The sequence below is a fragment of the Arachis stenosperma genome, chromosome 1 (assembly GCF_014773155.1).
Source record: "Arachis stenosperma cultivar V10309 chromosome 1, arast.V10309.gnm1.PFL2, whole genome shotgun sequence".
Lineage (NCBI taxonomy): Eukaryota > Viridiplantae > Streptophyta > Magnoliopsida > Fabales > Fabaceae > Arachis > Arachis stenosperma.
Genome location: NC_080377.1, coordinates 116,886,706 through 116,906,844, shown reverse-complemented (window position 1 = coordinate 116,906,844; position 20,139 = coordinate 116,886,706). Strand labels below are relative to the sequence as shown.

Sequence of the window (20,139 nt, the reverse complement as noted above, 5' to 3'; positions counted from 1 at the left end):
TCAAAGCTCTATAATCGACGCAGAATCGCCAACCACCATCCTTTTTTTTACTAGCAAAACCGGACTTGAGAATGCACTCTGGCTATCCCTAATCAGCCCCGCTTGTAACATTTCCGACACTAACCGCTCCATCTCCTCCTTCTGAAAATGGGGATATTTATATGGTCGAATGCTTACTGGCGATGCACCCGGTGTAAGGTGGATGGGGTGGTCAATAGCTCTACGAGGGGGTAGTTGTTTTGGTTCTTCAAAAACATCATTAAATTCCTCAATAACTGTTTGGATAGCCACTTCCTCTACCTCCGGAACGGGCTCTTCCACCGATGGAATCGCTGCCAATTGAAACAATGAAGCAATGTTACTACTTCCGCTGAGTTTCCGTAGCTCCCTGAAATTAAGCTCGGTCTCTCGTAGCAATCGTTCACCCCTGAATGTGATCCATGTTCCCATTTCCTTAAATTTCATAAACAGCTCCATGTAGTTAATTCGGATGGTGCCTAATCTCATCATCCAATGTACACCCAACACAACATCGGCTCCTTTAAGGTCCAATACGTACATGTCCGCGGAGAATTTGTATCCCTGCACCAATAGTGATAGGTCTCGACATTTTGCAGCACAGTTTATGGATTCACCATTACCAACCATTACCTTTAATGCAGGTGTAGGGGTGAGAGACAAATTGAGCTTCTTAGCTACGGACCCCTTGATAAAATTATGGGTGCTACCCCCATCGATTAAAATCAGCAGCTGCTTGTTGGCGTGGGTACCCTTCACACGCAGGGTCTCAGGGTGAAATTCCCCTTCAAAAGCATTGAGACTAATCCGCGGATTCTGCTGTTCATCCTCTTCCTCCTCTTCTTCGGTGTCTGACTCATGTACCTCTCCATTACCCTCTGTCGTTCCGTGCAACAACTCCCGAAGTTCCTCTTCCCCAATGAGCAATTGATATGAAGCCTTGCAACGATGTCCCGGTGCATATTTGTCATCACAATAGTAACACAATCCTTTTTCTCGTCTAGCCCGAATCTCAGCACTTGTTAATTTCTTGAATGGTGGCTGGGGTGCTTTGGTGGGAGTGTTGGTGGAATGGAGATTTGCAGGGTTTGTGGGGTTGGTAGATGTGGGATTAGTTTGAATTTTCTGATTAGTGTAAATGGGATTGAGAGTGCGGTTGGGTGCAAATCGGGTTGGGGCTTGTTGAGTAATGGGCTTATTAATAGTGCTTCTAGCTAGGCCTGCAGTTACCGCATTTTTTTGTTCATGCAGTTTGGCGATGGAGACAGCTTGTACGTAAGAGGTAGGTTGAGCCAAGAGCAATTCACACTTCAATGGCTCCTTGAGTCCGGCTACGAATAGTGAGATTATCCATTCTTCACTCAATCCGTTGACTCGATTGGTCAATTCTTCAAATTGGCATTGATATTCTTCCACCGATTCACTAACTCTTTAATGGCGGTTCGGGGATCATAATAGAGGTTCTTTCCAAATCTGAGGACCATCGCCTCCAGAAACGCTTCGCATGTATACGCCATGTTGTTGTTTATCCCCCACCGATACCAAGCATAAGCCGCCCCTACCAAGTGAAATGACAATACCCTGATTCGTTGTTCCATGGGTATCTCAAAAGTCTCTAAGTATTGGCGGGCCCGAAACACCCAATCCTCCACCCCCTCACCGTCAAACATTGGTAGATCGGCGACTTTCACTCTGAGTCGGGGCCACGGTTGCTCAGCCCCCACACTCACAGACCCTGCCCCTGAACCACCTTCCATGGTGTCGTCACCATTGAAGCCATAATCATTCACCTTAAGTTTCAATTTCAAATTCTCACGAAGCAGTTTTTCAATGGATCGTAAGGAAGAGTCCATGTTCGTGAGCTGAGCTTGCGTATCGGCGATCCTCTCGTTAGCTTCCACGAGACCGCGGCTAAGGGTGGTGACCTCTTGCTTATTCGACATAGTGAGCTCCTCTAATCGGTTCAGGCGTGTTCCTTCCGCCATGGCTCCGATACTCTCAATGAAAGCACCAATTAATAGGTGACCAAAAAGACAATTCACACCAGAACAAATTCAGCAAGTGAGATATATAACAATGCAGGAAAATATCCAGTAATCAATGGAACAGTGAGAATGTAATTGTAGTAAATCAACAATAGTAGTAACCCTGACTCAGGGAAGACTACTATAACAACCTTCCATATGAAAATGCCTATCCTCCTCCACTACACTCCTCTCCCCTTATACACATGCATTCTCTCTATTGTTGTAACTAACTCTCCACCTCAGCATACTATAAGAATCCCCTGTGATGCACCCTCACATTACCCTTCATAATCCTTCATCCACACAGGTGGTTTTCTTATTCTTTTGCTTGTTGGATCTGCAAGTGGTACATTCGGCCCATCATGAGTTGTCGGTTCTGCAATTGCTGTATTCGGCCCATTACCAGTGGGTTTACTCGTATCATATGCCTTTTTCTTTTCTTTTCTTTGTAGTCCTTTCAATATAAGTAAACAATAAAATAAAATTTACCACATCACTAAAAATAATTATTTATTTAGTAATTTAAAATGGATTAATACTGACCTTCTTCAAATTCGTTTTTTTAAAAAAATTATCAATTAAATTAGTTTATTAAAAATTAAAAATTAATCATATTTATTCTTCAGTCAATTTATTAACAATTTTTGTTAACGATTAATATATATAAGAGACTAATTTTTAATATATATGTAGCATAATTATATAATAAATGATGAAATTAGGTTTTACATATTGAAAGTGGAGTAAGATTGTTTGGATTAATAACCATTCAAGTAAAAGACTTTGACAACAAATCCTTTTATTTTGGTCTGCCAATGCAAACACTTAATATGGAATAAGACACCACATGAACAAGTTTAGATAGTGGAGGATGCTCCCATAAAGACGCATAAAACGTCTTTTTATAATGATATTTATGTGTCGTATTATTATTGGACGTATTAATGAATCGATTATTTTAAAATTTTTTAGCAAATTAGAATAAAATCAACTTTTTTATAACAATAACAATAAACCTAATTGTTATCAGATCCGGTCGAACCAACTAATTTATATAACTCATTGGATTATAGTTTTTTTTAAAACAAAAATCAAGGATATATTTGCCTTTTTATTAAAAAATTTAAACACGATTCGGTTTAGATTGTGTAAATCGATCGGATCAAATTAGGTCTAATAATTATAATGCGGACAATTGGGTTTATTATTGTTGCTATAATAAACCGATTTGTTTTGGTTTATTAAAAAAAAAAAATTATTAACAAGTTCAATAAAAATGTCCAATAATATCATAACATATATAAACATTTTAAAAAAAAGATATTTTTTTGTGTCTTTATCTAATTAGTCTCCTTAGATAGTATGTTCTATTCAAATTCAGCACTAGCCTATTACTCATCTAATAAGATTTGATAATGCTTAGAGTCAAAGGTTTGATCACATAACTTGAGAGTTTGTTTCTTCAGTAACCCCCACACTACTCCCACACCCCCTTTTCAATAAATAATTATGATAACATGCACGAAATACAGAAAATGATTGAGCATTATTTTTAATTAAATTAGCGAAGGAGGAACTATCTTAAGAAAAAGTTGCCATCCTTGAAGCAATGAATGCCACACGGCTATAATAAAGGCACATTGATGGCTTTAAGCTCATTGATAATTGGTGTAAACATTAATTAAAGACAACAAACATTGTACTACTTAATTTGATGTCACTCTATCTAAGAATGTATAAGTAGCAGTTGCGTGTGGGGTCCAGTACCTTAGAAGGAAGGAGGGATATGGGTCCCATAGCTTTGGATCTTCAAACGTATATAAACAACATGGGAGCTTCAAAGATTGTGTTTTTAGTTAAAGCCTCTCAATCTCAAAAAAATGGAAAAAGAAACAGCTTTTCAAGTTTTGTTTTTAGTTTGAATGTGTTGATAGGAGAAGAGAAAATGGAGAGTTTGGTGATGAGTGGGAAGAAGCTTTGTGTGATGGTGTTATGTTTGTACTGGGTTCATGCAGTGACAGCTTCTGTTACATATGATCACAAAGCAATTGTTGTTAATGGGCAGAGAAAGATTCTGTTTTCTGGTTCTATACACTACCCCAGAAGCACACCTCAGGTACTTTCTTTCTTAATCATGTTTTTCTTTTATTAATCATTATTTTTAATTGTATTTTTTCATTGTTCATTGATGGGGTGAATGCATGTAGATGTGGCCAGAGCTTATTCAAAAAGCTAAAGAGGGAGGGGTGGATGTTATTCAAACCTATGTGTTTTGGAATGGTCATGAACCTTCTCCAGGAAAAGTAATTCACTTTCCAAAAAATTTACATGGTTTTTATTCTTTCATTTGTAAAAGAACTGGAAAGAAATTAAAACTAATATACTTTTGCTTACAAAATATTTCAGTATTATTTCGAGGATAGGTACGACTTAGTTAAGTTCATCAAGGTAGTGCAGCAAGCTGGACTTTATGTTAATCTCCGAATTGGTCCCTATGTATGTTCTGAATGGAACTTTGGGTAATGATCTTCATAATTTGGCTCATAATTCAATATAATAATTTAGGAGTGAAAGGAGCTTATACTAATGCTTATTGCTTAGTCAACACTTCACATGCTTTGTCTACTGTTCAGGGGTTTTCCTGTTTGGCTAAAGTTTGTTCCAGGCATTGCTTTCAGAACAGATAATGAGCCTTTCAAGGTATTAATTAATCATCAATTCAACCATCGTACTTATTATTATTAGATTATAGAAAGATTATCAACTTTTTGTGATGCTGTAGGCAGCAATGCAGAAGTTCACTGAGAAGATTGTGAGTATGATGAAGGCTGAGAATCTGTTTGAGACACAGGGGGGTCCAATAATTCTGTCACAGGTAAAGTGAAGTGAATGGGATTGCTAATTATAGCATAGCTTTCAATCCTGCATTTTGTTTGTTTATGTTATGAATTTTGTGTTGCAATTTCAATTGAATGTGATGTGACAGATAGAGAATGAGCTTGGACCAGTGGAATGGGAAATTGGTGATCCTGCAAAAGCTTATGCAAAATGGGCAGCTAAAATGGCTGTAGGTCTAGACACTGGTGTCCCTTGGATTATGTGCAAGCAAGAAGATGCTCCTGACCCTGTTGTAAGCAATCTTAAACATCTCATTTTCATTTGGAAATTGAGTCTTCATCCTTCTCTCTTGTTATCTCAATTACACTTTGTTATAGATTGACACATGCAATGGATATTACTGTGAAAACTTCACTCCCAACAAGAACTACAAACCAAAAATGTGGACAGAAAACTGGACAGGCTGGTTAGTTCAACAAATATAAATGCTAATCAAAATATGGGAATGAGTTAATTGCAGAAACTCCAGTTATTTGATTTTGTAGGTGCACTTATTTTGGTGGTGGAGTTAATATTAGACCAGCAGAAGACTTGGCATTCTCAGTTGCTAGGTTCATACAAAATGGTGGTTCATTTGTTAACTATTATATGGTATCATTCTGCTTATGACATGTTCATATTTTTTCCGAGCTTTCGATTTGAGACTAATATGTTCATATTTTCTGGTCCAGTATCATGGAGGAACTAACTTCGAGCGAACATCTGGTGGCCCCTTCATTACCACTAGCTATGACTATGATGCTCCAATTGATGAATATGGTATGCAAATTAAATGATGTAAAGTCAATTTTAGCAAATTGCACATAAAGTTGCAAGAATATGAGATATCTTTTGTTGTCAAACTAACAGGACTTTTAAATGAACCAAAATGGGGACATTTGAGAGATTTGCACAAAGCAATAAAGCTGTGTGAACCAGCTTTGATATCTGTAGATCCAAAGGTGACATCACTTGGAAATAACCTCGAGGTAATTAATGTCCCTAAGCTGCTATATACATGATTATGATAAAACCAATTAGGTTCCGTGTATTGCAAGATTTGTTTATTTTGTTTTTTTGTTAATGTCTTAGGCACATGTGTTCAAGACAGATTCTGGTGCTTGTGCTGCATTCCTTGCAAACTATGACACCAAATCTTCTGCAAAAGTTTCATTTGGAAATGAGCAATATGAACTACCACGTTGGTCCATAAGCATTCTTCCTGACTGCAAAACTGAAGTTTTCAACACTGCAAGGGTAAGAGATAATTCTGCTTGCTATCTCAAAAATGTGATATAAAAACTCTAGAGTTCAATACTTAGTTGCATTCAATTTTATGCAGATTGGTGCTCAAAGCTCCCAGAAGAAGATGACTGTTGTAAAGAATGCATTTGATTGGGAGTCATACATTGAAGAACCTGCGTCGTCCAGCGAAGAGGATTCCATCACAGCGAATGCGCTTTGGGAGCAGATCAACATCACTAGAGATTCTACAGATTATTTGTGGTACTTGACAGAGTAAGCATCTTGCAACTTATCATATTTGTCTTTGTCTATTTGAGTTCTAGACCACTTAATTAAAGCTTGATGCAAGCATGCTGTGTTGTGATCCCATGTTCAGTGTCAATATTGATCCTAATGAAGGTTTTATTAAGATTGGAAAATGGCCTCTTCTTACAGTAATGTCAGCAGGCCATGCCTTACTAGTTTTCATTAATGGCCAACATTCAGGTGAATGAAATTAGTAACTTTGTTTTTTTGTTGGTGTTGTATTTTGATGAAATCCAGTTTACTAATCCATATCATGTATGTGACATTATGAACATAGGAACTTCTTACGCCGGAGCCGACTTTCCTAAACTAACATTTAATCAAACTGTTAATCTAAGGGCTGGCAACAACAAGATTTCTTTACTTAGTATTGCCGTCGGCCTCCCGGTTAGTTCTCCTGGAAATTTTCTTATTTACTTTTGTAACATTTATTATTTTTGAGAAGTTTCTGACTTTTTCAACCTTAAATTAATGTTTCAGCATGTTGGCATACACTTTGAGACATGGAATGTTGGGGTGTTAGGCCCTGTGACACTTGAGGGTGTAAATGAAGGGACCAGAGATTTGTCTCACCAGAAATGGTCTTACAAGGTTTGTTATAATGTCATTCAATTTTGATGAATGGTTTTATGGTAGCAGCAATAGATTTTGCATACTGTTTGTTGGGCAGATTGGTCTCAAGGGTGAAGCCTTAGGCCTTCAAACCGTGAGTGGGAGTGGCTCTGTTGAATGGGCACAAGGAACCTTATTGGCTAAGAAACAACCTTTGACATGGTACAAGGTAAGTAAGATTCAATATTCAAACCAATCAGCACATGTGTTATGATTTCTGAGCCCTTTTATGCTTTAATGCTATTTCAGACGAATTTTAACAAACCAGAAGGAAATGATCCATTGGCTCTAGACATGATCAGCATGGGAAAAGGTCAAGTATGGATAAATGGCCGGAGCATCGGCCGCCATTGGCCAGGATACATAGCACACGGAATTTGTTGGGATTGCGACTATGCCGGATCTTACACTGACAAGAAATGCAAAAAAAACTGTGGAGAACCTAGCCAGAGATGGTAAGAGCTATAGCTGATACAATTACACAAAGTAAAATGTTATAAGCTCATTCATCTTTCATCAACTTTTATATGATATAAATAGATAATATATTATCTTATCATCGGTTTTATGCTAATCATGTCTTGTTTATTATTCAACAAACTGTTTGATTCACAGTTGAGTTCAACTGGCCTTTAGTTCAAAACATATTCATTCAATCTTGGCATTCAACAGGTACCATGTTCCGAGGTCATGGCTGAGTCTGAGTGGGAACTATATGGTTGTGTTTGAAGAATGGGGAGGTGACCCTACTAGGATTTCTTTGGTGAAAAGAACAACAGATAGTGTGTGTGCTGATATATATGAAGATCAACCAACTCTGAAGAACAGGGAGAAGCTGGATTCTGGAAATGTTATTAGGCCAAAAGCACATTTGTGGTGTCCTCCAGGAAAAAAGATGTCACAGATTAAGTTTGCTAGCTATGGTTTGCCACATGGAAGTTGTGGAAACTATAGACAAGGAGATTGTCATGCTCACAAATCATATGATGCTCCTCAAAAGGTATTCTCCATTTAATAGAATAGAACTGTCAAGCAAATATCATATAGAACTAGTAATGTTATATTACAACATTTGAAATATCATCAGTTAACTAATAAAGTAACATGATTCAACATACCAAAGTAGATGGATTGGCCCATACCAAAGTGTTAGTTATTTCATAAAACTAGTAATTTATGTACCTCCAGTCATTGCCATATATCCTTATTCCAAAGTTGGGACTTCCAATTCTTGAACCGCCAACCGGGATGGAATAAGAGAACTAACTAACTGCCAATATCACACAGAACTAATTTCTATATTAACAAAATTGAACCACAATTAGAATACAATTCTAACACAAAAGTTGCTTCAAAACAATGTCACTCACCCAATGTTTTTGTATTTAACTTTATTGTTTTGGTTTTAGAACTGCATTGGCAAACAATCATGCATGGTAACCGTTGCTTCTGAAGTTTTTGGGGGAGACCCATGTCCAGGAATTGATAAGAAGCTCTCAGTTGAGGCCATATGCAGATAGGAACAGTCTCAGGATCAGCATTCAAAGTTGAAGCCCAACAATTAAATAGCTGAATTGTATAAAAAGGATTCCTCTTTCTGACTCATTGAGCCCAAACTGTTTCTAGTTTCATGCTAAGGTCCTTTTGTTCTACACCAATAATAATCATCCACACCACACAATCTTTTTTCTGAGATACACATTAAAGGGGTTTGGGGATCTTTATCTTTTAGACTATATCAGCTCTCACATCATCTTCTATCCTCTTTGTGTTTCACATGTTCCTTAACCTCACTAGGCCATTGGTGATGTGAGTAAACGTTTTTTCTTCCTTTCTTTTTTTCCCAAACTTTGAAAATGTTTACAAATGACATACAGATAGATACAGTTACTTATGACATTTCAGTATGTAGATGAATTGTGAATTGATATACGATACTTCACTTAATTAGTGAATTCATGTAACTATGAAATAAGCCAGAGTTATTGTACTGTAAAATTCCAATTCAATTCAAATTGATTGATTCAATTGTCTCATCATCATGATGTGATGAATAACAGCATAATTCTGAATTACAAGTGGCTATTATTATACACATTTAACATAATCTCATTATTGTATTACCCAACCTCAAAGTTTTCCAAATTATAATCCTTACTTTGCGGTATTTTATTAAACAGTAAAATGATGTTAATGTTAATTTGTTAAACTTAAGTTAAATTATATAAATTAAGGCATCAAATCTAAAAAAGTAGTAGTAACTAATCTAAAGAGTAGGTAGGTCCGAATCCACAGAATAGAGTTGTGATGGCCGAAAGCTTAAGGTACGTACGTTAAAGTATTGGGATTCAATCTTGTAAGTACTTGTGGAACTGCTTTTCAAAATGCTTATTCTTCCACCCTCCTCTTCCCTATTTCTTTCTCCACTCATCAAATTGTGGCACTCAAAAACAAATTATTAAAAGAAGATTCTACAGGCTCAAATGAACTAAAGATTTTGTTCTAAAGAATGTTTATGTGATTAATAATTTTGTAGCCAATGTGTAATCAATAATTTCATTCCGTTTTGGTAAAAACTCAGGTGCAGTTAACTTAATGGAAAGTTGATAGTTCAGAGTTGTTAGATGAAAATTTAGTCAAACCTATCAAATTATTTAATGACTCTCAACTATCAACATCACATGAAGAAGTCGTAATTATATTTAATAGAGAAGGATTTCTTTTATATAAAGTGAAGAAGGCTATCATTTATACAAAGAGAATGCTAAGCAGTAAAAGTAAAAGATAGAAAAGACAAGATAAAGCAAGCAGACAATTATTAGCATTAAAGCTCCAACTGTAGGTTGTAGGCTGTGTAGGCAAGTTTTTATGGCAAGCACATCAGACAAAGCCTCAATCACTCTGACTCAAGTAATAACTTCTCTTTAACATTTTTTTTTTCCCGGAAAATCACAATTGGTCCTTCATAATGCAGAATTTGTATTGGAGGCCAATTAATCACTCACCCCAATGTATTGAAAATGATATCTTAATTTGCATTAGAAACTTACTTTAATATATTATTGCAGAGGCCCACCTTCCACTATTAGAATTAAGCCACCGGATAGCTCTCAACCTTTTCTCCTCAGCAAATCAAATAGTGGTAAGAGAAAAACTTTTCGTAATTTATTTTCCCATTATTATACTAAGAATTAGTCTAATTCTCCAAGATTGTGCTTGTCCAGCTAAAATATTGTGCATTGCTTCCTTTGTTTCAACTTTCATGGGATGGAATGTGACTTTCTCTCCAAATGAGAGGAATATTTATCTTATGATCATAGAGTAAAAGAATAGGGCAAGTCAGTGTACAAGCATCTCGTGTTAATGCAGGATCTAGAAAAAAGTGTATTATAAGCCGTTAAACTTTTAATTATATCAGTAGCTGATTCCACGGTTATAATCAGAAAGTATATAAAGGGAAAAAAAAATCATAAGTCACACCTATATTTCTCACATTGCTAAGAAAATGGGCAATTTTCAAACACCCTATTGGCCTAAGATTATGACTAAACATGTAGATTTTGATCTTTCTTTACTGTTAACTAAAGAATGTGCCCCTATATCACCCACCACCAAGGCTTTCATAAAGCAAATTCCAGAGCTCCAATGTGATAACTTATTATATATGTCATCTTCCCCTTTGTCATCATTAGCTCTTCAAAAGTGAGGAAAAAGTTAATGTCATTAGGAAAGAACAAAGGGATAGAGTCATGAAGACCTCTTAATCATGTATAATTAAGCTTTTAATGGAAGATTTGCGAAATAAAAAAGAAAAAAGCAGGATCATTATGACAGAGAATTCAGAAGCGTAAGGTTAAAGAAATGTTACTTTGTCCAAAGGTGAATTGTGATAGGAAGATTGAGAAAAGAATGATTAAAGTACATCCAACTGAATAACAGAAAAGCAATAAGTAGCTAAAGGGGTTGATGAGTAATAAGTGTATTACATGGACATTTGTAAATTGATGAATAAAGAAACAAAAAGAAATGAAACCATGGGCTATTTGCAACATCCATTGCCAAATGGAGAAGAGCAAGAGGTCAAGCAGGGATTTACATTTGATTCAAGAGAGCAATTGCCAGTTGCCACCATCTGCATGGAGGGTACAAGTCAAATAAGCAAAGCAATAATGGTTCAACTTTGTGTTTTATTAATTTCTCTGCTGAAGAGGATAGGAAATTATTACAGGGGCAAGTACACAGTACACTTTTGATTAAAGTAATCAAATAATGATGCATGGATAGAAGATTACACGTGTCGTCACTTCAATGGCCCCTACCAGTATGTTTAATCCAATAAGGACAAAGCACCTAAAGATTTTAAAAGGTGGGGGCACATTAGACACGAGTATTTCCTTGCATGGCAATTATATTTCATTGATGATCTGATTCTGACTCATCATGTAACTGGCAAACTGCTGAAGCTAAAAGCAGAATTATTGTAGACATCTAAAGCCTCTGATTTTTAGTTCCATGTGATGCAAGGATGACAAAAGTGAACACTATTTAGTATTTACTTCCATAAAATTTACAATGTTACTTCTTAGTACTTAGAACTAGTAACTGTCTAAAATGATTGTGAGTGTGAGTGTGACATAATACATACTCCCACATACCATACAATACTGTACAATACAAGACAATACAATACAATACAATACAATACAATACAATACAATACAATACACGTAGTCAGGTATATGCATTATGGTGCCATGGATGGGACAGGGTTGCTGTCTATGTCATGTTCATTCATGAATCCTGATCAGGAGAGCAGATCAGTGCAATGGAATCAGATGGCCATAAGCATATACAATTCTGTCTCATTGTTATGTTAAAGGACATTTTGGTTACTGCTATGATTGACCCCTACTCCCTCATATAGCCACATGGGACCCCACCATTGGGTGCCTCCATCTCAATCACATTCACCTCAACCACCTCACTTTCATTTTAGGTACAATTATAATAAGAAAAAAAAAAGTAAAATCTCACCCGCAGTTATCTTCATGTGAAGTTAATAGTTGAGAATCGTTAGATGATTTGATATATTTGATTAAATTATCATCTATCGATTCTCAACTATCAACTTCACATGAAGACAACTTATTTAAGATATGATTAAGGAAAAAAATTCTATTTCATTTCAAGTTAATTCCCATGAGCTTTAATATGAGTAAAAGATAAAAGGACTTTGTTGCAGCTTCCTGTTAAGAGAGTGGTGACTAGTCATGTTTTGTAATGAGTATCTGATAAGGATATTCCAAGCTGAAAATATCGTCACCATTGACACATGTGGGTGGTGTAGCATCCAAGAATTCTACATCATATCATAGTCTAAACTTTGGGTGGTGGGTGGAGAAATTCTTATTGCATGCTTTTGACTGCTTCTATCATGATATTCCAATTTTAAGCATCAGAAAAACTAACAACTACCCATGAAATTTCATTCTATAAATGGTTAAAGCATATCTAACCTGATATTATCACAAAAAGACAATATAATATAAGTGAATACCTCGCCAAACTTGATTTGAAGATAAATAAGTGATCAAACAAAAAGAAACTAACATCCATTGGATGAACAGGAAGAGATGTGAGGAAAATTTATTTCATACAGCTGAAATGACCCCACCATCTCACTTTCCATCTTGCACCTTCTAATTTCTAGAATTTTTGCTCCAACCACTTACTACTTTACTTTAGGAAAATTAAACAAACAAAGATGTCTAAAATAAAAATGGGAATCATATCATAGAAATTAATGACTAAAAAATAAATAAAAAAGGAGCAAAAGAAAAAAAGGAAAAAAAAAATACTAGTTGTTATATATCCCAAGGCAGTGATAATGTTGAAGAAGCCTATTGGCTTCCCTAAGGCCACTGAAGTAAGCTCCATGAGTTGTGGAATAATGGGTTCTGTGAGTTGCTTCCCCTGCAAACAAAATCTGAAGTGGTGGTGATGATGTGCTTTCTCTAGGCAATGGCTCAGCCATTGTATCAAAATCTTCACCACTTGATCCCACAGCAACATAACTGTATGACCCTAAAAACAAAGGATCTGTTGCCCATTTTGTCTTCAACACTTTGCTGAACTGAACTTCATTGTATGAATAACCAGAACACAGAAAGCTGGAGAATGTGTCTGAAGCTCCATTAATGATCTCTTCATCTTTGAGTGACTCAAGTGCCTTTGCTTCTTCCCCAGCAAACCAACAAAGGAGGACACTGGAATTCTTGTAGATTGGACAAAGGGTAGGTGACCTCCTCATCCACCAAGGTATCTTCTTGTGCCTCATCTCAGAGTGAGGTGAATGAAAAACCAATTGCAAGTATGGGAACCTTTTAGGGCGGTGATGACCGTCTTTACAATGATGTGTTGTTGGGCTCAATTGCATAAACAACTTGTTAACAACACCAAAACCAAGCCTTGAAATTGCTTCAGCCTTGTAATTTGGAAGAGGGGGCTGAAACATACCTTGATCATCACCAATAGCAGCTTTTAGCACTCCAAGTGAAACAGTGATAATGACATGATCAGCATGCATAACTGATCCATCACAGAAGTGTAGCTTCACAGGCCTAGAAGAACAGAAACCATTTTGTTCATGTCTCTCCGGTTGCCATTGAATTCTTGTGACTTTTCTACCTAACTGAATTACCCCCGGCGGTAGAGCAGAAGCCAAGTACTCAATTATGCTCAAGTAGCCTTTGGCAATGGTGATTTCTTCACCAGGGAACATTTGGTATTCACTCTCAGCATTGTAATCAAGGTTCAAGAGATCACCGGCAGATGTGTATGTCCTCTGCGTGTTCTCATGCATTGCAAAGATTGCTTCTTCAAGCAACTTCCTGTTCCATATCCCACACCCTTTGAACTCCTCTTGATCCTTTGAGGAATCCCAGTATGCATCAAGGCCTCCCCTGAGTCACAATTGAGCATATTTTCAAATCAGATTCTAAATCACTTTATTTGTAATCTATAGTTTTTTATTAGTGATGATATAGGCCTTAATGGCTGCTTTTAATAATTGACTCATCACACAAATTCAGAGACACAAATTTGTTTGGAAGAAGAGACAATGATAAAAATAGATAAAATGTCTCTATTAAGCAATACAATTTGTCAGATTTTTTGACACCTATAAAACTTGGAATAGTAAAAAAGGAATAAAAATACATTTGCTTTATGTTTCTATATTTTTTTGTTTTGAAACACATACCAAACAAAGGTGTCTGATTTGGTAATGTGTCCAATCAATGTAATAATTCTCTACTTTTATTGAGTGGTGAGACATGAATGAATTATATTAAAAAATAATAATTAAAGGAAAAAGTAAAGGATCAATGGCTTGCCTGAGGAAAGAACCAATACTAAGGCCTGCAGAGCCAACTCTTGTTGACACCTTCTTACAGAAGCTGTGAAGAAATTCATCACCTCTTGCAGTAGTATCTCGTTCAGTGATGTTGTTCTTCTGGTTCTTGCCCTGAGCATGATCCATGAGGTTCTTGAAGAGCCTTGTGATGGGGTTTACAATGGAAGGGTCCAAGTGGAAGCCACCTTCAGCAATGGTGATGGTGGTTTGATCTGATGAGTTTCCATCCATGCACTCCCAAGGCTTGTCAGAAAGCAATGAGTGTGTTTGTTGAGCAATCTTGTGAAGAGGGCTTCCTCCAATTCCATGGATCCAAGTAGCACCAAGCTCAATCTGGTCACCACAGAACTCAGAGGTGTTGATTCTCCCTCCAATCCTGCTTCCACCTTCCACAACACAAACCTCAAACAAGTCCTTTGAGGCTGTCACACTGTGGAGCTTGTTGGCAGCAGTGAGCCCTGCCATTCCTGCTCCAACTATCACAATCCTTGGCTTCTTCACCACCATTGTTCACTGCTTCTCACACTGACAATAAAACAAACAGTTAGAGGGCGTTGAAGAGCAAAGTAGTAATGTGTGTTATTTGAGAGAGGGTGATATTCTGAGTTACTGAGAATGAATTTATAACCGTGCTGGGTTCACTGAACAGGGCTATATCATACGCTTATTTTATATACTACCCCATTATTTATTTATTTTGTACAACCAATCAAGTCAATTTGACTTGTTTTACTTAAAAAAAATTTCAAATGTTTAGTGTCTTAAGTTTTCTCGGTAAAAGTTACAAACTAGTAAGAGAAGATAGTTAATCACTTGATTAAGGAAACTTGAGTGGCTTTTTCCCCTTGTGACTTGTTCTTTAGTATAATTTATCTTACCCCTAATAATAAAGACAGAGATCTACTTTTCTTTTATTTATCTACAAAACAACCACCACTATAGTCTCACTTTGAATTATGCTAACTGTTACGTATATCACTATTATAATTAATAAATACATTGAAAATTAAAAGTTGAATCTAAAAATAATAATAAATAATAATGAGACAAAGTCCTCTTCTGTGACCCTACGGCATGTCCACGATTGAGTAATAATTGAGAGAGAGAGAACCTGTGGTCAGGTTTATAGAGGAAAACAAACAAAACAAATTGCATCATCACAACACAGAGAGTCACAGATATTGAACGTAGAAACTAATATAAAAATTTAATGAATGAGAAAAAAGGTTGATAGTGCTTTTCACCAACCTCATCAATGGATGGGGGTGTCCTTAAGACTATTCACTGCAAAATCTAACAATTAAAATCCATTTTTAATTATTGGATTATACTCAATAGAATCTGTTCGCTGATTTTATTAACTTCTGAATTAATGATTTTATTTACTTTGGCTCATTTATTTATGCATGAAGATTCTGTGAGTGAGACCACGCATCTTTCATTCTCCATGGTCAACGAGTTGAGGGTTTTCCAACATTGCATGATTTTCCAAGCAAAATGGAAAATGTGAGAAAAGAAAAAAAAAAAGGATAAATCGCAGCATCACATGATGGTTATTCTTTATCTATATTTATAAAGTGAATAAGAACTTTTAACCATAAATCATTTTTCATATTAAGGATGATATTTTTTATAATTAATACACACGATATTTACAGAATGTTAAAAACTAGTCTCTCTTTGAATAATTAATACACTATATTAATTCAATTCGTTCAGTCACCAAAAAAAAAAATTCAATTCGTTCTAAATGAAAAATAGGGAAAAGCAATCATGAAAACTCACGTGAAATTGATATTTGAGGGCCATTAAATGATTTAATTGATTTGACTAATTTTTTATTTAATAATTTTCAAATATTAATTTCAGGTGAAATTGATTGCACACCGGAAGCGATAGAAACATATAAAATTAGAACCAATGATATGTGGACAAGGCGGCCAATGAAAACAGTCCAATATAGATGGGAGATGCTAATTAGTTAATAGCTTAATCATATCTATATTGAACACATGATTAGTTGTTAACTAGGGGGTAGTAATGCATCATTATCAAAGCATAATTACTCAGAAACTCACAAGTAAGAAATCCCCACGTAATCCCAAATAATTACTCCACTTCACATCGTCTATCGTGAAATTTTTTCTTGAGCACTGAACCAAATTTTGATTGAGAACTTCAAAAGGTTTTCACACGCTCCTCTAGGGATTCATGTAGCATAGGTAGAAACTAGAAATTCGAATAAAATGTGATATTTTACACTTAATTTTATAAGTAAAACTAATACTTTAATCTCTTTTAATTGTTAAAAAAATTAAGAGAATTTATATTCGTAGAAATTCATTTTCAGAACTTTTCTTCAATATTTTTTTATTTTTCATTCTTATATATTTATTTTTAACAAATGCACTCAAAGTTTAACAGGAAAAGTTTTACAAATATTTTTAATCACTAGAACAGCTTTGATTGAAACTATTAGAAACAAGAGACAAAATTGGAGAAAAGATTTGTATGTCTATTCAAATTAGCTAGAATGATACAATATGAAAGGATATTTATAGGTACTAAGAGAATCGTAATAATAAGAACGTAATCTCCTATAATAAATATTCAGATGTACTAAATAATACTAATTGATCATAATTGATCCTAATAATATTCTAACATCCCCCTCAAACTCAAGTGACAACTTGAGTTTGAAACTTATTTAAAACAACGAAAAAAAGGGAAAAAATTGCATAAATTGATAAAACAGGTGCAGACGGAACTGCCGGAAGGAAGCGTAGATGAAACTGCCGAGGAAGCGCAAACGGAACTGCCGCTTGTCTGAAGGAAGCGCAGATGGAACTGCCGCTATATGAGGGAAATGCAGACATAACTGCCACACGGAAACACAAACGAAATGCAGGCGAAACTGCCACGAGAGAAGGCAGATGGAACTGCCACGAGAAAACGCTGACGGGACTGTCACGAGAGAACGCAGACAGAACTGCCACGAGAGAATGCAGACGAACTGCCACGAGAGAAGGCAGACGAAACTACCAAAAGAGAACGCAGACAGAACTGCCACGAGAGAACGCAGACAGAACTGCCAAAAGAGAGCGAAAACTATATGATTTCTTCATAAGAATAGGTAAACAGCAGGTGACAATGGTATTTGATCATTCGACTCGAAAAAAACACAAAACAAAAAAAATAGGCTAGTTGGTGAAGTGAAAAAACAGCACAGGAGTGACAAAAGGAAAAGAAGAATGGCATAGAGAAAAAAAATAAAAATTACGATGATTTCACCGCAAGAAAAACAACCTATCCTCTTCAAGGAGGATACCATGGCTCTGATACCATGTTAGAAACAAGAGACAAAACTGGAGAAAAGATTTGTATGTCTATTTAAAATTGTCTAGAATGATACAATATGAAAGGAAATTTATAGGTACTAAGAGAATCGTAATAATAAAGACGTAATCTCCTATAATAAATACTCAGATGTACTAAATAATACTAATTGATCCTAATTGATCCTAATAATATTCTAACAGAAACAAACATATATCCTTATTCTTGATTAGAAATTAAAACTTCTCATTTTAAATTCATTCGTTTATGTTCTTGAAACACCAGCAAAACTCATCAAATAAAAAGGATTTCATTAGTTCTTGAGAAAATAAAATATGTTTATATAAGATAACATTTTAATTCTATTAGCTATAATAATAATAGTATCTTTAAGAGACTGATTAGTTAAGTCCGTGAAGTAATGCATTTGAATTAGTCATTGCTAACCTATCTGCTGATGAAGCTATCTTTCATTAAGAAAAGAAATCGAATGACACATACTAGTGACAATGATTTATTTATCGATGTATTAAAACACACACATGTAATATATTTTTTATGATAAAGATATAACATGACAAATTCTATACTAAACATTTCAACACGGTCGCGTATAAAAGTACACTCAAGAGGGTAACGATGGAGACAGAATATTTTCCAATGCAGTATGCTCGCGACTCAAGTGCTTTAGTTTGTAGTGGCTGTAGTGATATCTCTTATAATCAGAAAACCACATTGTTAGGTTGACGAACTTGAACTATTTTAATTTATTTGCATTTTCCTACAATCGAATAGGCTACACATCAGACACAAGAAAATAAACATTAAAAAAAAAAGCTAGGCTACAGACGTACTAATCAAATGTCAAACTAGACTAATTTATTTTTTGGTCTATCTATTATTAAAATTTATTGGACATGATTATTTTATATTAGTGGACTAGTTATAGTTTTCTCACATCACTTTTGAGTACCTAACTTAGAACACCAAATTATTCTGGTCTGGAATCTGGAAGATTCACGTGATATTTGCAATTACTGATAAGGTCACACCTACAAATGATAACGTAAATTATTTAAAATTTATATAAATACATACGTTTTATAAAAATTTAGTTGATATATTGTATTTATATTCGTGGAGTCACATCGTTCAAAGTGATTTTATTTATAATGCTTAACCTGTTACTATAGAACAAATCATTCCCCAAAAAATACACATATAAGTAATTTAAACAGTCAAAGACTATTCCAGACAACACTTTTGGAGCCCGAAGAAATGGAATTTAAGACTTAAATTCGTAGGTACCCGGCCCAACAAAATTTCGGAGCCCAACGCATAGAACCAATAAATGGGAAGACAGCGCCGACATTCACTTATTGAATACTGATTGTGACTGATTGATAGATCAGGATTCAGGTTCAGGACCCCAGGTGCTGGTTGCATTAAAATTTGACAATATTTTGGTCCCAAAAAAAAAGGCGAAAAATTGAAACAAATTAAAGAACATTTCTTCACATAACGCTATGAAGCATGAAGAGAAACATGACAATAGTTACCAATGGGTGCTTCCTTGGTTATGTTAGCGTGCTTTACATGTTACCCTCCCCTATGTCCTATTTGCCAATGGTAATGCTAAATTGCTAATCCACTCTCACCACTTACCATTCAGTTATGGGAAGAAAGAAGGGATGAGTGACGGTGGAAGGGTGGGGTTATAGTGAAAGGTGGCCATGAGGGAGGTGCCACTGTCAGAGAAGGAAGATCCGCAACTCTCCTCATTGCCATTTATGGTCACGTATGAAGACGACGACTGAACCACCACCAGAGATGAGTATGGGTCCTCCACGAACTTCGTTGCACATGCTCCTCCTCCTCCTCCCAAAACCTCCGCTCCAGACCACCACTCTTCCATCAACTCCTCTGCTTTGGTGCGAGCCTCTGGCACAGACATGGCACTCACCCATCAACGAACGAAGAATTGAAAGAAATAAAGGAAGGAAGGATACGGCGTCTGGAATGGTGGGATGGGCCCCCATATCAGCCCTTCCCTTCTCATTGACTTGAGTCAACAACCTTCACACGTGGCCAAATCACGGTGTGCTATAATACTCGTGACTTGTGGGTGGTGCGCATTGCGCTCTGCACCTAATCTTATGGGGTGGGGTACCTATGTGGTGTGGTCCACTATTGAGTCAAAAAGTTAAGTCTACAATCTACAGAGTCAAAGACTACGCATAGTCTTTCTTATTCTCACCATTAGATCATAAATGTCTTCCATTTCATATTTATTTAATCTAAGGA

At 35.9% G+C, this 20,139-nt stretch overlaps 3 protein-coding genes across 6 annotated transcripts; 1 reads left to right on the top strand and 2 right to left on the bottom strand.

The window, feature by feature from the left end:
- Positions 1–2,003, bottom strand: LOC130984462 (uncharacterized). The gene is made up of 2 exons (XM_057907590.1): positions 1,531–2,003; positions 1–1,447 (listed from the first exon to the last, which is right to left on the bottom strand). The coding sequence occupies exons 1-2, from the start codon at positions 2,001–2,003 to the stop codon at positions 1–3; spliced, it is 1,920 nt and encodes a 639-aa protein (XP_057763573.1).
- Positions 2,004–3,922: 1,919 nt separating this feature from the next.
- LOC130941731 (beta-galactosidase-like) lies at positions 3,923–10,234 on the top strand. 4 transcript variants are annotated; one of them, XM_057870497.1, is made up of 19 exons: positions 3,923–4,161; positions 4,253–4,348; positions 4,452–4,564; positions 4,679–4,745; positions 4,828–4,920; positions 5,032–5,175; positions 5,261–5,349; positions 5,429–5,534; positions 5,615–5,702; positions 5,793–5,911; positions 6,015–6,179; positions 6,265–6,440; positions 6,544–6,653; positions 6,751–6,860; positions 6,954–7,064; positions 7,144–7,254; positions 7,335–7,540; positions 7,758–8,085; positions 10,154–10,234. In XM_057870497.1, exons 1-19 carry the CDS (start codon positions 3,991–3,993, stop codon positions 10,172–10,174), a joined length of 2,424 nt encoding a protein of 807 aa, XP_057726480.1. In that variant the 5' UTR covers positions 3,923–3,990; the 3' UTR covers positions 10,175–10,234. The 4 variants fall into 4 exon arrangements, with proteins under 4 accessions (XP_057726480.1, XP_057726403.1, XP_057726326.1 ...); XM_057870420.1 differs by lacking the exon at positions 10,154–10,234 and adding an exon at positions 8,541–9,109; XM_057870343.1 differs by lacking the exon at positions 10,154–10,234 and adding an exon at positions 8,495–9,109.
- A 2,392-nt stretch (positions 10,235–12,626) lies between these two features.
- On the bottom strand, positions 12,627–15,149 carry LOC130945008 (probable polyamine oxidase 5). Its single transcript, XM_057873647.1, has 2 exons — positions 14,480–15,149; positions 12,627–14,047 (listed from the first exon to the last, which is right to left on the bottom strand). The coding sequence occupies exons 1-2, from the start codon at positions 15,004–15,006 to the stop codon at positions 12,943–12,945; spliced, it is 1,632 nt and encodes a 543-aa protein (XP_057729630.1). The 5' UTR covers positions 15,007–15,149; the 3' UTR covers positions 12,627–12,942.
- Between the last annotated feature and the right edge of the window lie 4,990 nt (positions 15,150–20,139).

Coding starts and splice junctions, on each gene's coding strand:
- LOC130941731 (XM_057870343.1), top strand. CDS start 3,991: ATGGAGAGTTTGGTGATGAGTGGGAAGAAGCTTTGTGTGATGGTGTTA. Junction 5,535..5,614: donor CATTTGTTAACTATTATATG/GTATCATTCTGC, acceptor TTTCTGGTCCAG/TATCATGGAGGAACTAACTT. Junction 6,180..6,264: donor AAGTTTTCAACACTGCAAGG/GTAAGAGATAAT, acceptor AATTTTATGCAG/ATTGGTGCTCAAAGCTCCCA.
- LOC130984462 (XM_057907590.1), bottom strand. CDS start 2,003: ATGGCGGAAGGAACACGCCTGAACCGATTAGAGGAGCTCACTATGTCG. Junction 1,448..1,530: donor GGGATAAACAACAACATGGC/GTATACATGCGA, acceptor CCGCCATTAAAG/AGTTAGTGAATCGGTGGAAG.
- LOC130945008 (XM_057873647.1), bottom strand. CDS start 15,006: ATGGTGGTGAAGAAGCCAAGGATTGTGATAGTTGGAGCAGGAATGGCA. Junction 14,048..14,479: donor AGTATTGGTTCTTTCCTCAG/GCAAGCCATTGA, acceptor ATTGTGACTCAG/GGGAGGCCTTGATGCATACT.